Source organism: Echiichthys vipera, assembly GCF_963691815.1.
Source record: "Echiichthys vipera genome assembly, chromosome: 8".
NCBI lineage: Eukaryota > Metazoa > Chordata > Actinopteri > Perciformes > Trachinidae > Echiichthys > Echiichthys vipera.
The window spans coordinates 2658618-2676201 of NC_139833.1; the positions used below are offsets into that span (position 1 = coordinate 2658618).

The following is a 17584-nucleotide window of genomic DNA, read 5'->3' on the forward strand; positions in this document are numbered from 1 at the left end:
AGTCCATTTACCATTTTTCAGTTCAGGGTTAAATTTTGCTGTAGATTCTGTCAAAAAGCTCCAAGCTGGACACAAAGAGTAGATTCAGCTTCGTCGTCATAAAGCTTGTTGTGTGATAAATAACGTACAGTTTAACTGATGAAATGAAAATGAAACACTGGACAGATTTAAGACTTACTCGGTGCAGCGGCGGCCCCTTTAGGTTTGACCTCTGAATAAATGACCGGGTCTTCTGCTGACGCTGGACGACAGAAACAACAACAAGAGACACATGAATTAGTAATAAATGACTCTTCACACTGGCGTGATGAAATGTGTGTGACTCATGTAAAGTAGGTAGTGTTGAGACATACATGTAAGATGGTAGAGGATCATTTATGTCAGTGTCTGTAACTGTTTTTGGACAGGAAGTTCAGAGAGGTCAAATATCAGGTGGTGGTGCTGTAGGAAGCTTTTTTGATTTCTCCTACCAACTGTTTTCTCAGACTGCAAATCTGTGATGACACAATCAAATGCGTTTACTCCACTTTTGTAGATTTCTTGTTAATTTCCCAACAAGAGAACCTCTTCTTATTGAACACTACTGATAAAGTGGGCACAAAGATTTGTTTTTGGACCCTTTTGTTAAGGAAAAACTGGAGAATCTCTTTTCTTTTCACATGAGCATCGACCGTGAAAGAGATATACTCGGACCTAGCATCAGAATACAGGCTGCTACTTAAAGTTGAAGTACGCATTACGCAGAATGGCCCATTAAAAATAATGTATATTGTATTTTGTTTTCAGCTGTGGGTTGTTTGTCTGTAACAGAAAAAGTGGAGAGGTGTAGCATGGACCAGTGAAAAGCCTGTTATATGTTGGATCTGAATCACACCTTTATTATTTTTTCATTTTCATTAGCATCGCAAGATGGGGCGTTTGAGATGCCTTCATGTCGCGCCGGAATCATAACTCGAAATCACGGCTCACCTGATCTGTTCCCTTTGCTCTTCGTTGTCATGCAAGTACACGAAACAGCTCTGAGCGTGTTGTTGAAACAATAAAACAGACCTGTGAGTGTTCTCATGTGTCCAGGTCGTCGTTCTCCTCAAAGCAATTTCAGTCCAAAGCAACTGGACTTGGTTATTTGTGTAGGAAGACGTTTCACCTCTCATCCAAGAGGCTTCATCAGTTCATGTACGCATCTGACCAGGCTGGGACTGGACCAGGACCAGGACCTGGCTGGGACTGGACCAGGACCAGGACCAGGACCTGGCTGGGACTGGACCAGGACCAGGACAAGGACCATCTAACGACGGCCGTTGGCGCTTGGAGCACAAAGGGTCCCAGTGACATCATCGGCCTTGTGAGAGGTTAAATACCTGGATCTCACACCAGCTAGTTGGACCAGTCCCAGCCTGGTCCTGGTCCTGGTCCAGTCCCAGCCTCGTCCTGGTCCTGGTCCTGGTCCTGGTCCTGGTCAAGTCCCAGCCTGGTCAGATGCGTACATGAACTGATGAAGCCTCTTGGATGAGAGGTGAAACGTCTTCCTACACAAATTACCAAGTCCAGTTGCTTTGGACTGAAACTGCTTTGAGGATAAAACAGACCAATCTTCTTTTTCAGTATCCGTCGTTTCCACATTATGACTTAAAGCTCACGAACTCTGCAGATTTGGAGTCATTGATGATGCATTCATGTGTTGATAAACGTAGTCACTTAAGTCTTATCTTAACCTATAATATCCAAATGTACATACTGATAATATAAAGTGTAATAATATGAATCTGCAGAGTAAATAGTCACTAAAGTTGCCAGTGGAGTAAAACAGCTTTGTTACACTTGTTTGATGCATTTTGCCGTTTCCTGGAAACTGTGATGTGGGAGAAAGTGTTCATGTATATCATGTCAGAGGGATGTAAACGACTTCCTTTTGTGACATTAAAGGTCTCCCAAAAACTCTAAAAGACGCACTGTTAGAAAGACAACAACAGGAGTCACTTACCCTTTGGAGCTGGAGGCTGATCCCCATTCTTAAAAACCACAGTGGAATAACTGATTTCCTCCTCCATCCTTAAAAGCCGTAGATCGCTGCACTTGTGTCAGCGTGGCGAACGAGTGTTCGTGTGTGACCCAGCAAGATTTTACTGCACTACCCCATGAAGAACAAACAAATGTTCCTCTTCCCCCTGAATTGCAAATAGCAGCCTCTGAGTTTGTGTAATGACATTGACACAGTGATGCTGGAGGACCACTGGTTACACAAGATGGCTGCGTTGTGTGTAATGAGCGAACGTTCACACTTGAAATAGAAGAAGTTGACACCTTTATTTGACAGGGAAGTTAAGATAAGATAAGATAAGATAAAACTTTATTGTCCGTCACAAGTGACAGAAATTCCTCTTTGACAGGGCAGGTTCAATCTACACCAAATAAATAAATACATACAAAACAGACGGTCCCAAACAACGACGATGCATTAATGCCAGAAGATGCAAGCAGTGCAAAGGGTCGACTGAGTGCAGTGGGATGTGTTGCCTATTTGTGACTGTTCAGTGTGGTGATGGCAGTGTTGTGACTGTTCAGTGTGGTGATGGCAGTGTTGTGACTGTTCAGTGTGGTGATGGCAGTGCTGTGACTGTTCAGTGTGGTGATGGCAGTGTTGTGACTGTTCAGTGTGGTGATGGCAGTGTTGTGACTGTTCAGTGTGGTGATGGCAGTGTTGTGACTGTTCAGTGTGGTGATGGCAGTGTTGTGACTGTTCAGTGTGGTGATGGCAGTGCTGTGACTGTTCAGTGTGGTGATGATGTGTTGTGACTGTTCAGTGTGGTGATGGCAGTGCTGTGACTGTTCAGTGTGGTGATGGCAGTGTTGTGACTGTTCAGTGTGGTGATGGCAGTGTTGGGACTGTTCAGTGTGGTGATGGCAGTGTTGGGACTGTTCAGTGTGGTGATGGCAGTGCTGTGACTGTTCAGTGTGGTGATGGCAGTGTTGTGACTGTTCAGTGTGGTGATGGCAGTGTTGTGACTGTTCAGTGTGTTGATGGCAGTGTTGTGACTGTTCTGTGTGGTGATGGAAGTGTTGTGACTGTTCAGTGTGTTGATGGCAGTGTTGTGACTGTTCAGTGTGGTGATGGCTGTGGGGATAAAAGATGTTTTATAGATGTTTTTTCGTGCCAACGGGACCTTGTAGCATCGACCTGATGGCAGTAAGTCAAAGGATTGTTGGGTGGGATGGGTGGGTCCTGTGTGATGGTACTGACCGGGTGTACAGTTGTGGTAGGGGGGTTTGGGGAGAGCCAATTATTTTGCCGGCCTTATTAACTATACGTGCAAGTTTTGTTTTGTGCTTGAAGGTGATGGTGAGGGTGTTGTACCAGGCTGAGGTATTGAAAGTGAGTACGGATTCTATGTGGACCCTGTGTTAGAGACCTTGGCCTGTGTGGACCCTGTTTTAGAGACCTTGGCCTGTGTGGACCCTGTTTTAGAGACCTTTGCCTATGTGGACCCGGTTTTAGAGACCTTGGCCAGTGTGGATCCTGTTTTAGAGACCTTGGCCTATGTGGACCCTGTTTTAGAGACCTTGGCCTGTGTGGACCCTGTTTTAGAGACCTTGGCCTGTGTGGACCCTGTGTTAGAGACCTTGGCCTGTGTGGACCCTGTTTTAGAGACCTTGGCCTGTGTGGACCCTGTTTTAGAGACCTCGGCCTATGTGGACCCTGTTTTAGAGACCTTGGCCTGTGTGGACCCTGTTTTAGAGACCTTGGCCTATGTGGACCCTGTTTTAGAGACCTCGGCCTATGTGGACCCTGTTTTAGAGATCTTGGCCTATGTGGACCCTGTTTTAGAGACCTTGGCCTGTGTGGACCCTGTTTAAGAGACCTTGGCCTATGTGGACCCTGTTTTAGAGACCTTGGCCTGTGTGGACCCTGTTTAAGAGACCTTGGCCTATGTGGACCCGGTTTTAGAGACCTTGTGATGAGAGAAGTTCAGAAGGGGTTTGTAATGTCTAAGGCATGTTTTCTTTGGTCTAAAGACGTCACCCAACCAAGGCTTAGCTCGTTCTGTCTATTCGCTTGTGAACCTGTCTGTGACCTTGTGACCCTGTCTGTGACCTTGTGACCCGGTCTGTGACCTTGTGACCCTGTCTGTGACCTTGTGACCCTGTCTGTCTGGATGGGGGGTCTCCTCCTCTAAAAGGCTGAGCGGGGTCATTCCTGCTAAACTCTGAGCTTTGTGAGGAAGCAGGGGTGAACATATTTTTGTCTGCAGAGGAAAATACTGAAAGCTGATCCTGTTTGTTGATCTTTACTGAATAAATCAATTTCCACAACAATTTATAGAAGTTTTATGATCAAAAAGTGCAACGGTGTGGCTTACTCATGTGTTTTTCGTTTAGAATAGAGGTCTATGACTCAGTGGAATAAGATATGTCCAGTGTTGTTTGGGTCTTTTTATGGCATTTATTGCAAATAATATAAATATATAGAACCATAGAAATAGAATGAGATGTAGAGAAGTACAACAGACATTTCCATTCAAATCAGCATATTTAGCAGGAGGGTGAGAGTGGCGGGCAGGTTTTATCTGAACCATTGCCCCTTCAGCGATCTGACACCAAAAACACAGTCACAGCACTCGTTACTAACGGGATTCTCTGGCTACATTTTGCTGCTAAAAGTTAAACTTCTAGGGCGACACAGTGGTGTGGTGGTCAGCACTGTCGCCTTACAGCGAGAGGGAAGAGGTATAAACTGATGTCTTAAGACATTTAATGTGTTGTCTTCAAATCTCGCGTGGCATTTCACCCCATTTAGCCTCCACTGACCCATATTGTAGGGCGACACGGTGATATGGTGATTAGCACTGTTCCTGGTTTGAATCCCGGCTAGGGCCCTTCTGTGTGGAGTTTGCATGTTGTCCCCGTGTCTGCGTGGGTTTTCTCCGGGTTCTCCGGTTTCCTCCCACAGTCCAAAGACGTGCAGGTGTTCGGTTCATTGATGACTCTAAATCACCCGTAGGTGTGAATGGTTGTCTGTCTCTGTTCGTCTCTATGTGTCCTGTGATAGACTGGCGTCCTGTCCAGGGTGGACCCCGCCTAACGCCCGATGTCAGCTGGGATTGGCTCCAGCCCCCCCGCCCCCCTGACAGGGACAAGCGGTTGAAGATGGATGAATGAAAGTTAAACTTCTCCGCAGAGTTAATGGCTGCAGCTGCGGCTTTTCATGGACGTTGAATGGCAGCTGGCCGCTCTTCGCCTGATCTTGGTGTTTTCAGTGTAACTTCTGCATAAACGTCTGTAAAGGCTGATCATATATATGCAGTCTAGCTCAGCACCATCACTAACTATGACCTCAGGGCTACAAGTAGTTGAATTAAAACCTTTATGACAGTGCACACTGCACATTATAACACATGTAAAAGTAGGAGTTGTGGCATTGCATTGCATTGCATTAGATTATAGTATAAAGTGACCAGTGGGTGTGGATTTCAACATTTACTCAGAACAAACATGATGAATTGTCTTCACTCCTATCTCTTCATACACACACGTATATTCAAACCTGCTCTGTATGACTCAGAGGTGACGGTGTACTCTGTAACATATGTAGAAATGGACACTTTCGACAAATTAGAAACGTACAACAATGTACTTACATCTTTAGTTTACACCTGCTTTGACAAAAACGAAAAACACTACTACATATACAGCCGATGTTAAGTCATCTGTTTGGATAGTGCATCTCAGTCCTCAGTCAGGTTTGATCAAAGCTCTTGTTTCGCAGATCCAGCGGTTTCTCATGTCACAGCCCGCTTTGTGCCAGTTGGCCAGAGGATCTGCAGGCGGCAGACTGAGAGCGCAAGCGACTTTGTAACCAGCTTGTTGTGTTTTCCAGAACCTGTGGAAGAAAGAAAAGCACACATCGATGTGTGTGTGTGTGTGTGTGTGTGTGTGTGTGTGTGTGTGTGTCTGCTCAGCGTTTAAGTAAATACACGTAGTCACTTTCTTGCAGGGAGTAAGCTGAGAACATTAATGCCGTGTTCGATTCTGTCCATTGAATAAGAAGCTACAGCTAGCCGCCAATTAGCTTAGCTTAGCTTAGCAGCACAAATCTCAGCACCTCCACAGCTAATTAATGAACATGTTACAGAATTTTTGTTTTTTTTAATCTGTACAAAAACTGTTGTGTGTCTAATGTTATCCAGTATGCGAGCACACTGGGAATGACATTGTCATTATTGGATGACCATCCTGTCAGTCAAACTTCCCGCCACACGACCCGTTGATCAACCCAATCATGACACAATCACCAGAATACAATGTTCTTTAAGTTTCATTTCTCAAAACCGCAAATAAGTTAAGTTACATTTCAAAGTTGATCACAGTTTTTAAACGTCTGTGCGTTGTTTAACGCTGCTTTAAACAGCTGTTATCAGTTTAATTGTTATGTTTTATGTTGTCACAGTGCTGAAGTCGAGGTCCGGGGAGGTCTCGTCTTAACCAAAGACTCAGCTTGACTTGACTTGTCTTAACCAAGGACTCAGCTTGATGGACTGAAAACCTGCAGCCACAGCGGCCCTTTATTGGATCCCTTTAGAGCAGGGGTGTCAAACTGATCCAGTAAAATACACTTACATGTGTCAAAGTGATCCAGTAAAGGGCCGTGTGGCTGCAGGTTTTCATTCCAACCAATCAAAAACACACCTGGTCCAACAAGTCAACTGTGTGAAGACAGTTCAGGTGATTGAGTTAGTCGAGTCAGTTGTGTTCTTGCTTGGTTGGACTGAAAACCTGCAGCCACAGCGACTCTTTACTGGATCACTTTGACACATGTAAGTGTATTTTACTGGATCACTTTGACACCCCTGGTTTAGAGTGATTATGAAGTAATGTGTCTGAATTACTGCAGTTATGAGTCGCCGAGGCTGAAACGAGGTTATGTGGCAACTTTTGAAAGATAGTGGGTTGTTTTGTGCTTACATCACAGTGAGGTTGCTTCCATCGACCCACGCCCACGTGTCCTTCTTGCTCAAGCCGATCCAGTAGCCGTGCCATTCATCATTGTAAGGTTTCGTGTAGTTATTGATGAATTCCTAGATTAGTGATACAGGTGATCATTGACAAAAATGTTTGTATTTGTCTGCACTATAATATAATAATAAATATAGTTTAAAAGTAGAGACTTCTGCAGCATAAAGAGATAAAGAAAGATAAAAAGATAAAAATGATAGAAATGTTTGTTTTTGTATATTTAGCTTTTAAATGTTTGGTTCTACTTCACAGCAAAAGGCAAAACATCATCTTTAGACAATTATAATGAAATTATTGTCTCCGAATATTCAAACAAATCGTCTTTTGCGTCTTAATTACTGCCTGTTTCATGTGTTCTGGGCACCTTGCATCTCCATCTAAGTTTGAGCGTGAAATGAGCCTGTGAATGTTCTCATTCGTCCAGGTCGTCGTTATCCTCAAAGCAATTTCAGTCAAAAGCAACTGGACTTGGTTATTTGTCTAGGAGAGAGAGAGAGAGAGAGAAAGAGAGAGAGAGAGAGAGAGAGAAAGAGAGAGAGAGTTCCCAGGAGATTCAACAATCTAACCTCAAAGAACAACTGTTCACAAACGTCCTCCTGTGACTCCAACGACTGTCGTTCAGACTCAATAGAGCACTAACCAAGACCAGACCTACTTCCACCAACGACTGGACCAGGACCAGGACCAGCACTGATGAAGTCCAGACCTACTTCCACCAAGGACTGGACCAGGACCAGGACCAGCACTAACAAAGTCCAAACCAACTTCCCACCAACGACTGCCAGTCTAACGACGGTCGTTGGCACTTGGCGCACAAGGGTTCCAGTGACATCATCGGCCTGTGAGAGGTTAAATACCTGGATCTCACACCAGCTAGTTGGACCAGTCCCAGCCTGGTCCTGGTCCTGGTCCTGGTCCAGTGCCAGCCTGGTCCTGGTCCTGGTCCTGGTCCTGGTCCAGTCCCAGCCTGGTCAGATGCGTACATGACCTGATGAAGCCTCTTGGATGAGAGGTGAAACGTCTTCCTACACAAATAACCAAGTCCAGTTGCTTTTGACTGAAATTGCTTTGAGAATAGCATGAAATTACAAAATAAATCAAATTAAATCAAATGAAATCCCTCTCGCCTGTTCCTCCTGGCTTTCTATCACCACCAGATCTGCGCTCATCTGTCTGCATTCTTCGCGGCTTCCCGGCCAATCCCTCCAATTGTGGTAATAATCAGACGTTGAAAACAGGTAACAGTTGGACTGAAACCGCACCCAGCCGGCCATGCAAGGTTTACACACTGTTAAAGAAGAACGAGACGACAAAATCAGAATCACTTTAAAACTATAAAATCAAACAAACTTTCTTTTATCCCTCTTCAAACAGGTCAATTAAACTCTGAAAGATGAATCCTGACATAAGACATCGTTCAGAAGATGCTTAAATCCAAATGGCGTCACAGTTAAGTAGAATGACGGCATTCATAATTAAGGAGGTGAAAAGTTAGTAGTTCAGTCGACCAAAGGGAGCAGTGTTAAACCCCAAACAGACTCCAAAAGTTAAAAAAAAGTATTCATGCCATAAAAGTTACGTAAAAGTACTAATACCACGGTGGGAGCCTCACTTATGTGTAAGTATGTGAGTATTATCAGCTAATTTTATCACTTTGTGCAGTAAAATGTTCCCTGTCATTGTTTTACTGAATGATGTTTCAGGATTAATGACACTGCGGCTGCATTAATGTGTTGGCTGCATTTTAGGGCGCACTCACACTGTCTCTCCGTACCGTGCCCAAGCACGTTTCACGGCTAAAGTCTAGTTCGTTTGACCAGTGTGAGCGCAACTGTACCACGCCTAGCTGCGGCACGCTTGCTGTCCACGGCCCGTTTGGGAGAGGTGGGCTTTTGTAAAGCACGTTTGCACATGTACGAGCACGAGCGTGCGCACGTGTACGAGCACGAGGCCTACGGCGGTTCTGAGGTCATTTCCTGTGCGCCTGTTAGGACATAGAAAAAAGAAGGAGGGACCATGCGAGGACATTTAAAACAATGGCGGTGAAAGGTTGACGTTGGTGTGATGCGGAGGTGGAGTGTTTACTGCAGATTTGGTCGATGAAAAGATTCAAAAACAGTCGACAAGACGCACAAAAACTCCGAGGTCTACGGAAAGATCTGGAAACAAAGCCACGCATCGCCATGACGTCATCAATGCGTGTGACGTGTTACGGCGTGATGACGTATAGGCAGCAAGAAGCATTCTCCGAGGCCCAGGTAGTGTGAGTACAAACGGGCCTGGAGGGGGGGACAAGGACCCTAAAGCACGGGGCACGGGACGGAGGCACAGTGGGAGTGCGCCCTTACTGCTGTAAATGGTTAAAGTCCCACTGCAGAGAAGTTTAACGTGCTTATAGAAAGTCAAAAGAAGGGGTTGGAAGCACATCTGCTCTTTCTCCCTCACTGAGAAATTCTGGATCTGGACCCGCCCCGCCCTTGCTCATGCTAGGTTGAAGAGGAATATGTTGTGCACTTAAATGGTCGACTAGCAGACGTATCTGAATGGTTAGCGTAGTTAGCATCCTTTCTTAGTTTCTGTTGTTTGCTAGCTTGTTAGCTTGTAACTGTCAGTGGCCGACAGCTATGATGACGGTGTGTTTTCTCTCTGTACTGACGTCCGCTCCGCAGCGCAGGTTTCTCGTTTGTTTGCCGGTGTTGTGTCGAAGTTGTTACCCCGTCGAACACATGCTCACAGCACATGTTAGACAGCGATTTCTTTACGGATTAAAGGAAACTAAAGCTTCCCAGGATACGTTTGGCCTCTCCTCCTTCAGCAGAGGAAGGTGAAAACAACTATTTAGTGACAAACATTGCACGGATACAACTCACTGCGGTTAATATCGGTATCCGGCGCCCTGTTACGCGCTGATGCCAGTTTTTATCTCGGCGCCGTACATCCTGACAAAAAGTGCAGTTGCTTTCACCTTTCCGTGGGCAGTATGCAAACACTGGAAATGTGTTGTATCCCATGATGACGCCGACGGTCCAGTTGAGCGCGTCTCTCTCTCGGGTCAGCTCTTCCGTCTGTCTCTCGAGGTCGGCCTTTTCTGTCCACAGCTGCAGATTCTGTGCCGTTAAGTTGATGCTTTCTCTGCGCTGCTCCGACGTGACTGCGTCGTCTGCAGTCGGGGGAGAAACCGTTAATGTTGCACTCACTGGTTATTATTAAATGACCTTGAGAAAAGACAAGCAGGCGGACTGACTTACACTGCATACTGACTGCAATGATGGCCGACACCAAGACGACACAGATAATCCCCAAACCTGCTGCCACCAGACGAAGCAGGGTGCACAGAGGAGCTTTCTTCTCAATGTCTACCAACAACAACCAAACATTATACTCATTAGCATCAAGTAGTTAGCATATTTCATGTTTTTTAATCAAGGTGAACCATAAGTTACCTGGTACGACAGGGGTTTTATTCCACGCCGGCTCCTCCAAAGTATGTATCTCATCATAGATGGTTTCCATGTCGTTTGGTTTCTCTGCAAAAAAGAGTTAAAGGAAATGAATACTTTAAGTTCTAAATATATAACTACTCAAAGTCACTTCCTGTTGGGCAGTGTGGTGTCTCTACATCTGCCACTGCATTTGCAGAAGGAAGCACCGTTTTTGTTTATGTGTATATGTATTTATACTACAGCGCATCTGAAAATGTGGTCAGTGTTTAGTTGACTATTCATGGAAGTGTTACTAATTACTGAGTCATGTAAGTGTTGAAATTGGTTCATGGCGCTCTTTACGGATTAATTATGTCAGGCCAACCACCGCTAACACCCTCAGAGCTTTATCATCATCCTCATTGATAACGATGACCTGGATGAATGAGCACATTCACAGGCGTTAGGGTCGACTGAAGATGGGAGTTTAGACAAAGAGGTTTAGAGGAATTCATTCATTCATTCATTCATCTTCAGCCTCTTGTCCCTATCGAGGTCGCGGGGGCTGGAGCCGATCCCATCTGACATCGGGCGTTACCCAGAGCAGGTTAACGAAAGTTGAACATGCAATGTGCAAAGACATTTATTATTTATTATAGTGTCTGAGAGCTGCCTGATACATTCAGAGTGGAGGTAATACCCCCATGGAGGGATTACTGAATGGTCTAGTCTATATTTCTAATACCGTTCCCAAGTGTAGTGTTCCCAAAATGATCACAAAGATGCTAAATGACCACAAGTACACACCACGACCAACAAACCCAATGAGTATCTGGATGCAAAACAACCACATAGAGACTAAAATAACTACCAAGACACACAAAATGATTAAAAATCGATGTAAAATGAGAAACGAAACGACGTCATGGAAATGTTAAATGACTAAAAATAGATGCAAAACCACCACAAAAAGATGCAAAATGACCCAAAATAGATGAAAAACTGAGACAAAGACGTACAAAGCAGCTACATATGGACGTAAAATGACTGTAAAGAGAAACAAAATGATGTCATGGAAATGTCAACTGTCTAAAAATAGATGCAAAACCACCACAAAAAGATGCAAAATGACCAAAAATAGATGAAAAACTGAGACAAAGATGTAGAAAACAGCTGAAAATTGAGGTAAAATGACTGTAAAGAGAAACAAAATGACTGTTAATGAGGATTCTCATTACAAGTAAAAGTCCTGCATCACTAGTTTATGTAATTCTGTGTTGTAGAAGGTGGTGTTGCTAATTTAAACTTGATTGTTTCATGTAGAACAGTGGGTCATATTATGTTTATGTTAAAATATAATATTAACAAACAAATCCACTTAAATATAATGAAGTAGAAATTTAAAGCCTCGGGGAAGACCCAGGACCCCTCCCTAGGGAGATGTTCCAGGCACGTCCAGCTGGGAGGAGGCCTCGGGGAAGACCCAGGACCAGGTGGAGAGATTAGATCTCCACACTGGCCTGGGAACGCCTCAGGATCCCCCAGTTAGAGCTGGTTAATGTTGCCCGGGAAAGGGAAGTTTGGGGTCCCCTGCTAAAGCTGCTGCCCCCGAGACCCGATCCTGGATAAGAGGCTGAAGATGAGATGAGATGAGGAAATAGAAAAACTCTAAAACTCTAGTATTTATAATTATAATAACAGTATAAAAGCACTTCCCCCCTCAGCCCGACAGCTGTGGGTTCAGTGTAAATGCACCAGGACAACGTAAAAACAGAACACAACTCACCACGTGCAGAAAGACCATTAGTCTTGAATGTCACGGTCACATAATTCACCTCTCCCTCCATTATTTTGTTATTTCAGCTCCCATAGGTGGTTTTCAGCTCACCTCAGAGACTCAAAGCTCAGACCACGGCGGCTCATCGTGAGTGCAGTTTGGTTTCAGAGGCAGAGAAACCGACGCCACCTGCACTTCCTCTTTTTGGCAGGATGTTGTGAGACGGGCAAAGTGCTTGTTTTTACACAGGAACAAATGTCGTCATCATGTACGGAGTCGTGGGCGTTACATTTCTTGTGTCAATCAATCAACTTTATTTCTACTTTTCATACATTTGAAATACGACACAACGTGCTGATCACACAGAAATGCATCAGTAATTATTTTACATTAACTAGTGAAGCAGGACTTTTACTCTTAATGAGTATCATCATTAACGGTCATTTTGTGTCTCTTTATGGTAATTTTACGTCCATTTGTAGCTGTTTTCTACGTCTTTGTTTGTCCGCCATTGTTTGAAATGTCCGTGCATGGTCCCTCCTTCTTTTTTCTATGTCCCAACAGGCGCACAGGAAATGACCCAAGAGCCGCCGCAGGCCTCGTGCTCGTACACGTGCGCACGCTCGTGCTCGTACATGTGCAAACTCTCTCTACTAAAGCCCACCTCTCCCAAACGGGCCGTGGACGGCAAGTGTGCCGCTCCTAGACGCGATACGGTTGCACTCACACTGGTCAAAGGAACCAGACTTTAGCTGTGAAACGTGTTTGGGCATGGTACGGAGGCACAGTGGGAGTGTGCCCTTAAAAGCACCCAAACTCTCACAGACCAGGGGGTGCCAATGCTGCTGACGACCCTGCTGATGTCAGAGAGAGAGAGAGAGAGAGAGAGAGAGAGAGAGAGAGAGAGAGAGAGAGAGAGAGAGAGAGAGAGAGAGAGAGAGAGAGAGAGAGAGAGAGAGAGAGAGAGAGAGAGAGAGAGAGAGAGAGAGAGAGAGAGAGAGAGAGAGAGAGCGACCAACCGACCGACCGACCGACCGACCGGCCCCAGGGGGTCCATGCTGCTGATGTCAGAGGGTGAGAGAGAGCAGGGAGGGTCGTCACAACATGGATACAGCATTGAGTATGTACAAAATATATCGAATGGTAGAGCATTCATTCATTCATTCATCTTCAACCTCTTGTCCCTGTCGGGGTCGTGGGGGGCTGGAGCCGATCCCAGCTGACATCGGTCGTGAGGCGGGGTCCACCCTGGACAGGACGCCAGTCTATCACAGGACACATAGAGACGAACAGAGACAGACAACCATTCACACCTACGGGTGATTTAGAGTCATCAATGAACCGAACACCTGCACGTCTTTGGACTGTGGGAGGAAACCGGAGAACCCGGAGAAAACCCACGCAGACACGGGGACAACATGCAAATTTCAGTCTGAAATCATTGATTATAACTTTTATTTTAATGGAAACTGAATTATGATGTGAATAAAAAACCTCATTGACTGAACTCCCTCTGCCTGCTATGACACTGTTTGCCACCAGAAGGCGTCCTTGCTCCTAAAGTCACACACTCCTGCACAGTAGCCGGGTTCTTCCTCATCATGTCCAGGGTTTCGTCTTCACAGAGGATCCGTGATTGTTGACATTGAGCAAACAGATCCAGTTATGAACAACAGCTCTGTTCATATTGATAATAAATGTCAAGTCCAGACATCTTTATTGTCTCCAGAGGGCAGTTTGGGTGCAGCCAGCAGCACAAAACAAACTTTTACAGGAAAACAATTCACATCAACTCAACAAACAAACACACAGAGTGCACCAGTGCCTCACTGGATAAAAATCAGGTGTTTAGATGTCTGAAAAAATCCTTGAAGTTTGTTTCTTTTATGGTTATTGTTCCATATTTTTGTCAGCCTTTAAACACTCAAGGGGTGAAATGAGAGGATTGTTGAAGGCGATGAACAAAAACAACTATTATTAAAAAACATAAACGATGTGGGAGGGTCAGAAAGAACGCTGGGTCATGGTTTCTAATATCCACACGTGTAAAACAGACTTATTTCACAGTATATAAAGTTATTATCAGGTTGTTACGGCCGAGAGGATCGACTCAGTCTGTCTGATCATCTTTAACCATTTCTGTTTTTTTAACCTTTTCTGTGACACTTTCTGCGTTTCTTTCAATTTTCTTAGATCAACAAAGACATGGCAGTGTTAGGGGCGACACGGTGGAGTGGTGGTTAGCACTGTCGCCTCACAGAAAGAGGGTACCTAGTTTGAATCCCAGGCCCTTCTGTGTGGAGTTTGCATGTTCTTCCCGTGTCTGCGTGGGTCTTCTCCTGGAAGAGGTATCAACCAATGGCGTATGAGTAACACACCGATGTCTTAAGACATTTAATGTGTTGTCTTCAAATCTCGTGTGGCATTTCACCCCATTTAGCCTCCACTGACCCATACTGTAGGGCGACACGGTGGTGTGGTGATTAGCACTGTTCCTGGTTTGAATCCCTGCTGGGGCCCTTCTGTGTGGAGTTTGCATGTTGTCCCTGTGTCTGCGTGGGTTTTCTCCGGGTTCTCCGGTTTCCTCCCACAGTCCAAAGACGTGCAGGTGTTCGGTTCATTGATGACTCTAAATCACCCGTAGGTGTGAATGGTTGTCTGTCTCTGTTCGTCTCTATGTGTCCTGTGATAGACTGGCGTCCTGTCCAGGGTGGACCCCGCCTCACGCCCGATGTCAGCTGGGATCGGCTCCAGCCCCCCCATGACCCCGACAGGGACAAGAAGATGAAGATGAATGGATGAATGAGTTTCAGACTGAGCCTGAATCTGCATTTAAATCTATTCATTTCACAGATGTGATGAATCTGATTTTAGTTATTAGTTATTCTAAAATAGAGTCGATCTGCGGTGACTGTAGCTCCATGGCCTGTGCTGTAATAGATGAATTTAGATGCAGTATCTCCCTGAAAAGTACTTTTTAATAACACAAAACACCAAACTAACACATCCAAGTGATAGGACTTTATTGTATTTGAAACTCCCTCCCATGTAGAGGAGATGAGAGGAAGCGACTGCCACACACAACAGTGTAAAGTCTTTATTTATTCTAGTCTAGACTCACAGTTATGAAGATGACGGAGGCGCGGGCGGTCTACGGTTTTCCCTTCTCATTTGAAATCACAGCAGGTGTCTGAGATGTAAAGTGTTGATTCATGCTGAATTCCTCCTGTTGCCCAACACAGAGTGGATTAAAGCAGAGCCGCAGGAATGTCTGTGTTTTAAATGCATGATCACTCCTGAATGATGAGGTGCAGGACGTTACCTACAGTACAGACCTGAAACTCAAACACAGGAGCGGGAGCTGATGTCACTCACGGATGGTTTGACAGCTCAGTTTAAGAGCAGACTGACACCGACGTCGACATTTACGTTGTTTAAAGAGCTGAAAAGGGCGACAGCAAAAATCACCAATGTTGCAACTGAGTGTGGAGCGGTAAAGTTTACAGTAGTTGACCTTTGAACCCAGGTTCGCTGGTTCAAATCCTGTGGGATGAATCTGTGTGTAGGTGAAAGGGAAGAAAGGGTGTCCATTGTTTGTAAATGCTCTTATTTGGCAGGAACCACATAGAATAAAGATCAATTTCAGTTTGATTTTTCTTGCATTTCACTTGTGAAATCTACAAAAATCAAAGACAAATGCCTGTATTTGTGTTTTTCACACGACTAATTCAATTCAAATTCAATTCAGTTTTATTTACAGTGCCAAATCATAACAACAGTTCTCTCAGGACACTTTACAGAGTAGGTAAAGACCACACTCTATGACTTATTTATGATTTACAGAGACCCAACAATTCCCCCGTAGAGTACGGTGGCGTTGAAAACCTTCACTATAACAGACAGGAACGTCAGACAGACCCAGCTCTGTGGAGGACGGACATCTGTCTGCACCGGAGAGAGGAAGAGAAGGAGAGAGAGAGAGAGAGAGAGAGAAAAGACGGACAGATGGACAGAGAGAGACAGTAACTATAATAACATCTATAGTAATGTGTATATGACTCATGTTATGGCAGTTAATACAGCAGAACAGTAGAAACAAGCACAGCTAAGGTGACAGAATATGACAATAATAATAATTATGACAAACAGGTTCCTGGTTTGAATCCCGGCTGGGGCTCTTCTGTGTGGAGCTAGCATGTTGTCCCCGTGTCTGCGTGTCAAGTCAAGTCAAGTCAGGAGATCTTTATTGTCCCCGAGGGGCAGTTTGTAGCACAGTCAGCAGCAAAAACAACAGTAAAATGCACAATAATGACACACACGATGACAAAGAGCTAATAATTAAAAGAGATGGAATCCACAACAACATGAGTGACGTGGGACAACAGTTAACAATCATCAAGCAACAAAGTGCAACAGTGCCTCATTGGATAAAAGCTGGATGAGCAGCGGCAATAGCAGCTACGGTACAGCGAGACACACCACTGATGGTGTTTCTATAGCTACAAATTGTCTAATTCATAAGACTAGTGACGGTAGATTATAGTAATAGTAATGATGTTAGAAGAATGCCCCGCACTTAGAGACACTTCCCTGGTTAAAGGTTAAAAAGTCAAAGACCTGAGCAACTGTAGGCCACAGATATACTGCAACACAACGCCAGAGTCTCTCTTCTAACCTTTGGTTTGCTGCGTAATGGAAGAGAAATCATTCATTCATTCATTAATCTTCAGCCTCTTGTCCCTGTTGGGGTCGCGGGATGCTGGAGCCGATCCCAGCTGACATCGGGCGTGAGGTGGGGTCCACCCCGGACAGGACGCCAGTCTATCACAGGACACATAGAGACGAACAGAGACAGACAACCATTCACACCTACGGGTGATTTAGAGTCATCAATGAACCGAACACCTGCACGTCTTTGGACTGTGGGAGGAAACCGGAGAACCCGGAGAAAACCCACGCAGACACGGGGACAACATGCAAACTCCACACAGAAGGTTGTTTTAAATCCTGGAGAGGTGGAGACGACGGCTGCAGGCTTCGCATAGTTTGCGCCGGTGTCATTGTTTGTTTGCAAAACAGACGTCGGAGTCATTACTCGTACAATGTTTTGAGGGCGATGCGTATGAAAGGATCTGAAAGACGCCTCGGGTTACATTTTGAAAACAATACCCGACCTGTGATACCACCCTAAAGCTCCATAGTAGAGTGTTTTCTCTGACACAGACGCATAAGCGTGTTGGGTCTTGCCCTGATGTTGGTATGTAAGGAGGGATGACAGGGATCACAGTAACACGGGTGAGGAGGGGGCAACATGCTGTGCATTCCAATACCCTTACTGCATACTGTTCTTACTACATCTCATCTTCAGCCTCTT

The 17584-nt window shown here is 45.0% G+C and overlaps 1 protein-coding gene across 1 annotated transcript; it reads right to left on the reverse strand.

Moving 5' to 3' along the window:
* Positions 1 to 4465: 4465 nt before the first annotated feature.
* LOC310950084 (uncharacterized protein) lies at positions 4466 to 12356 on the reverse strand. Its single transcript, XM_083917747.1, has 8 exons — positions 12220 to 12356; positions 10455 to 10538; positions 10260 to 10367; positions 9977 to 10171; positions 8139 to 8299; positions 7376 to 7411; positions 6961 to 7073; positions 4466 to 5878 (listed from the first exon to the last, which is right to left on the reverse strand). The coding sequence occupies exons 1-8, from the start codon at positions 12278 to 12280 to the stop codon at positions 5731 to 5733; spliced, it is 906 nt and encodes a 301-aa protein (XP_083773873.1). The 5' UTR covers positions 12281 to 12356; the 3' UTR covers positions 4466 to 5730.
* Between the last annotated feature and the right edge of the window lie 5228 nt (positions 12357 to 17584).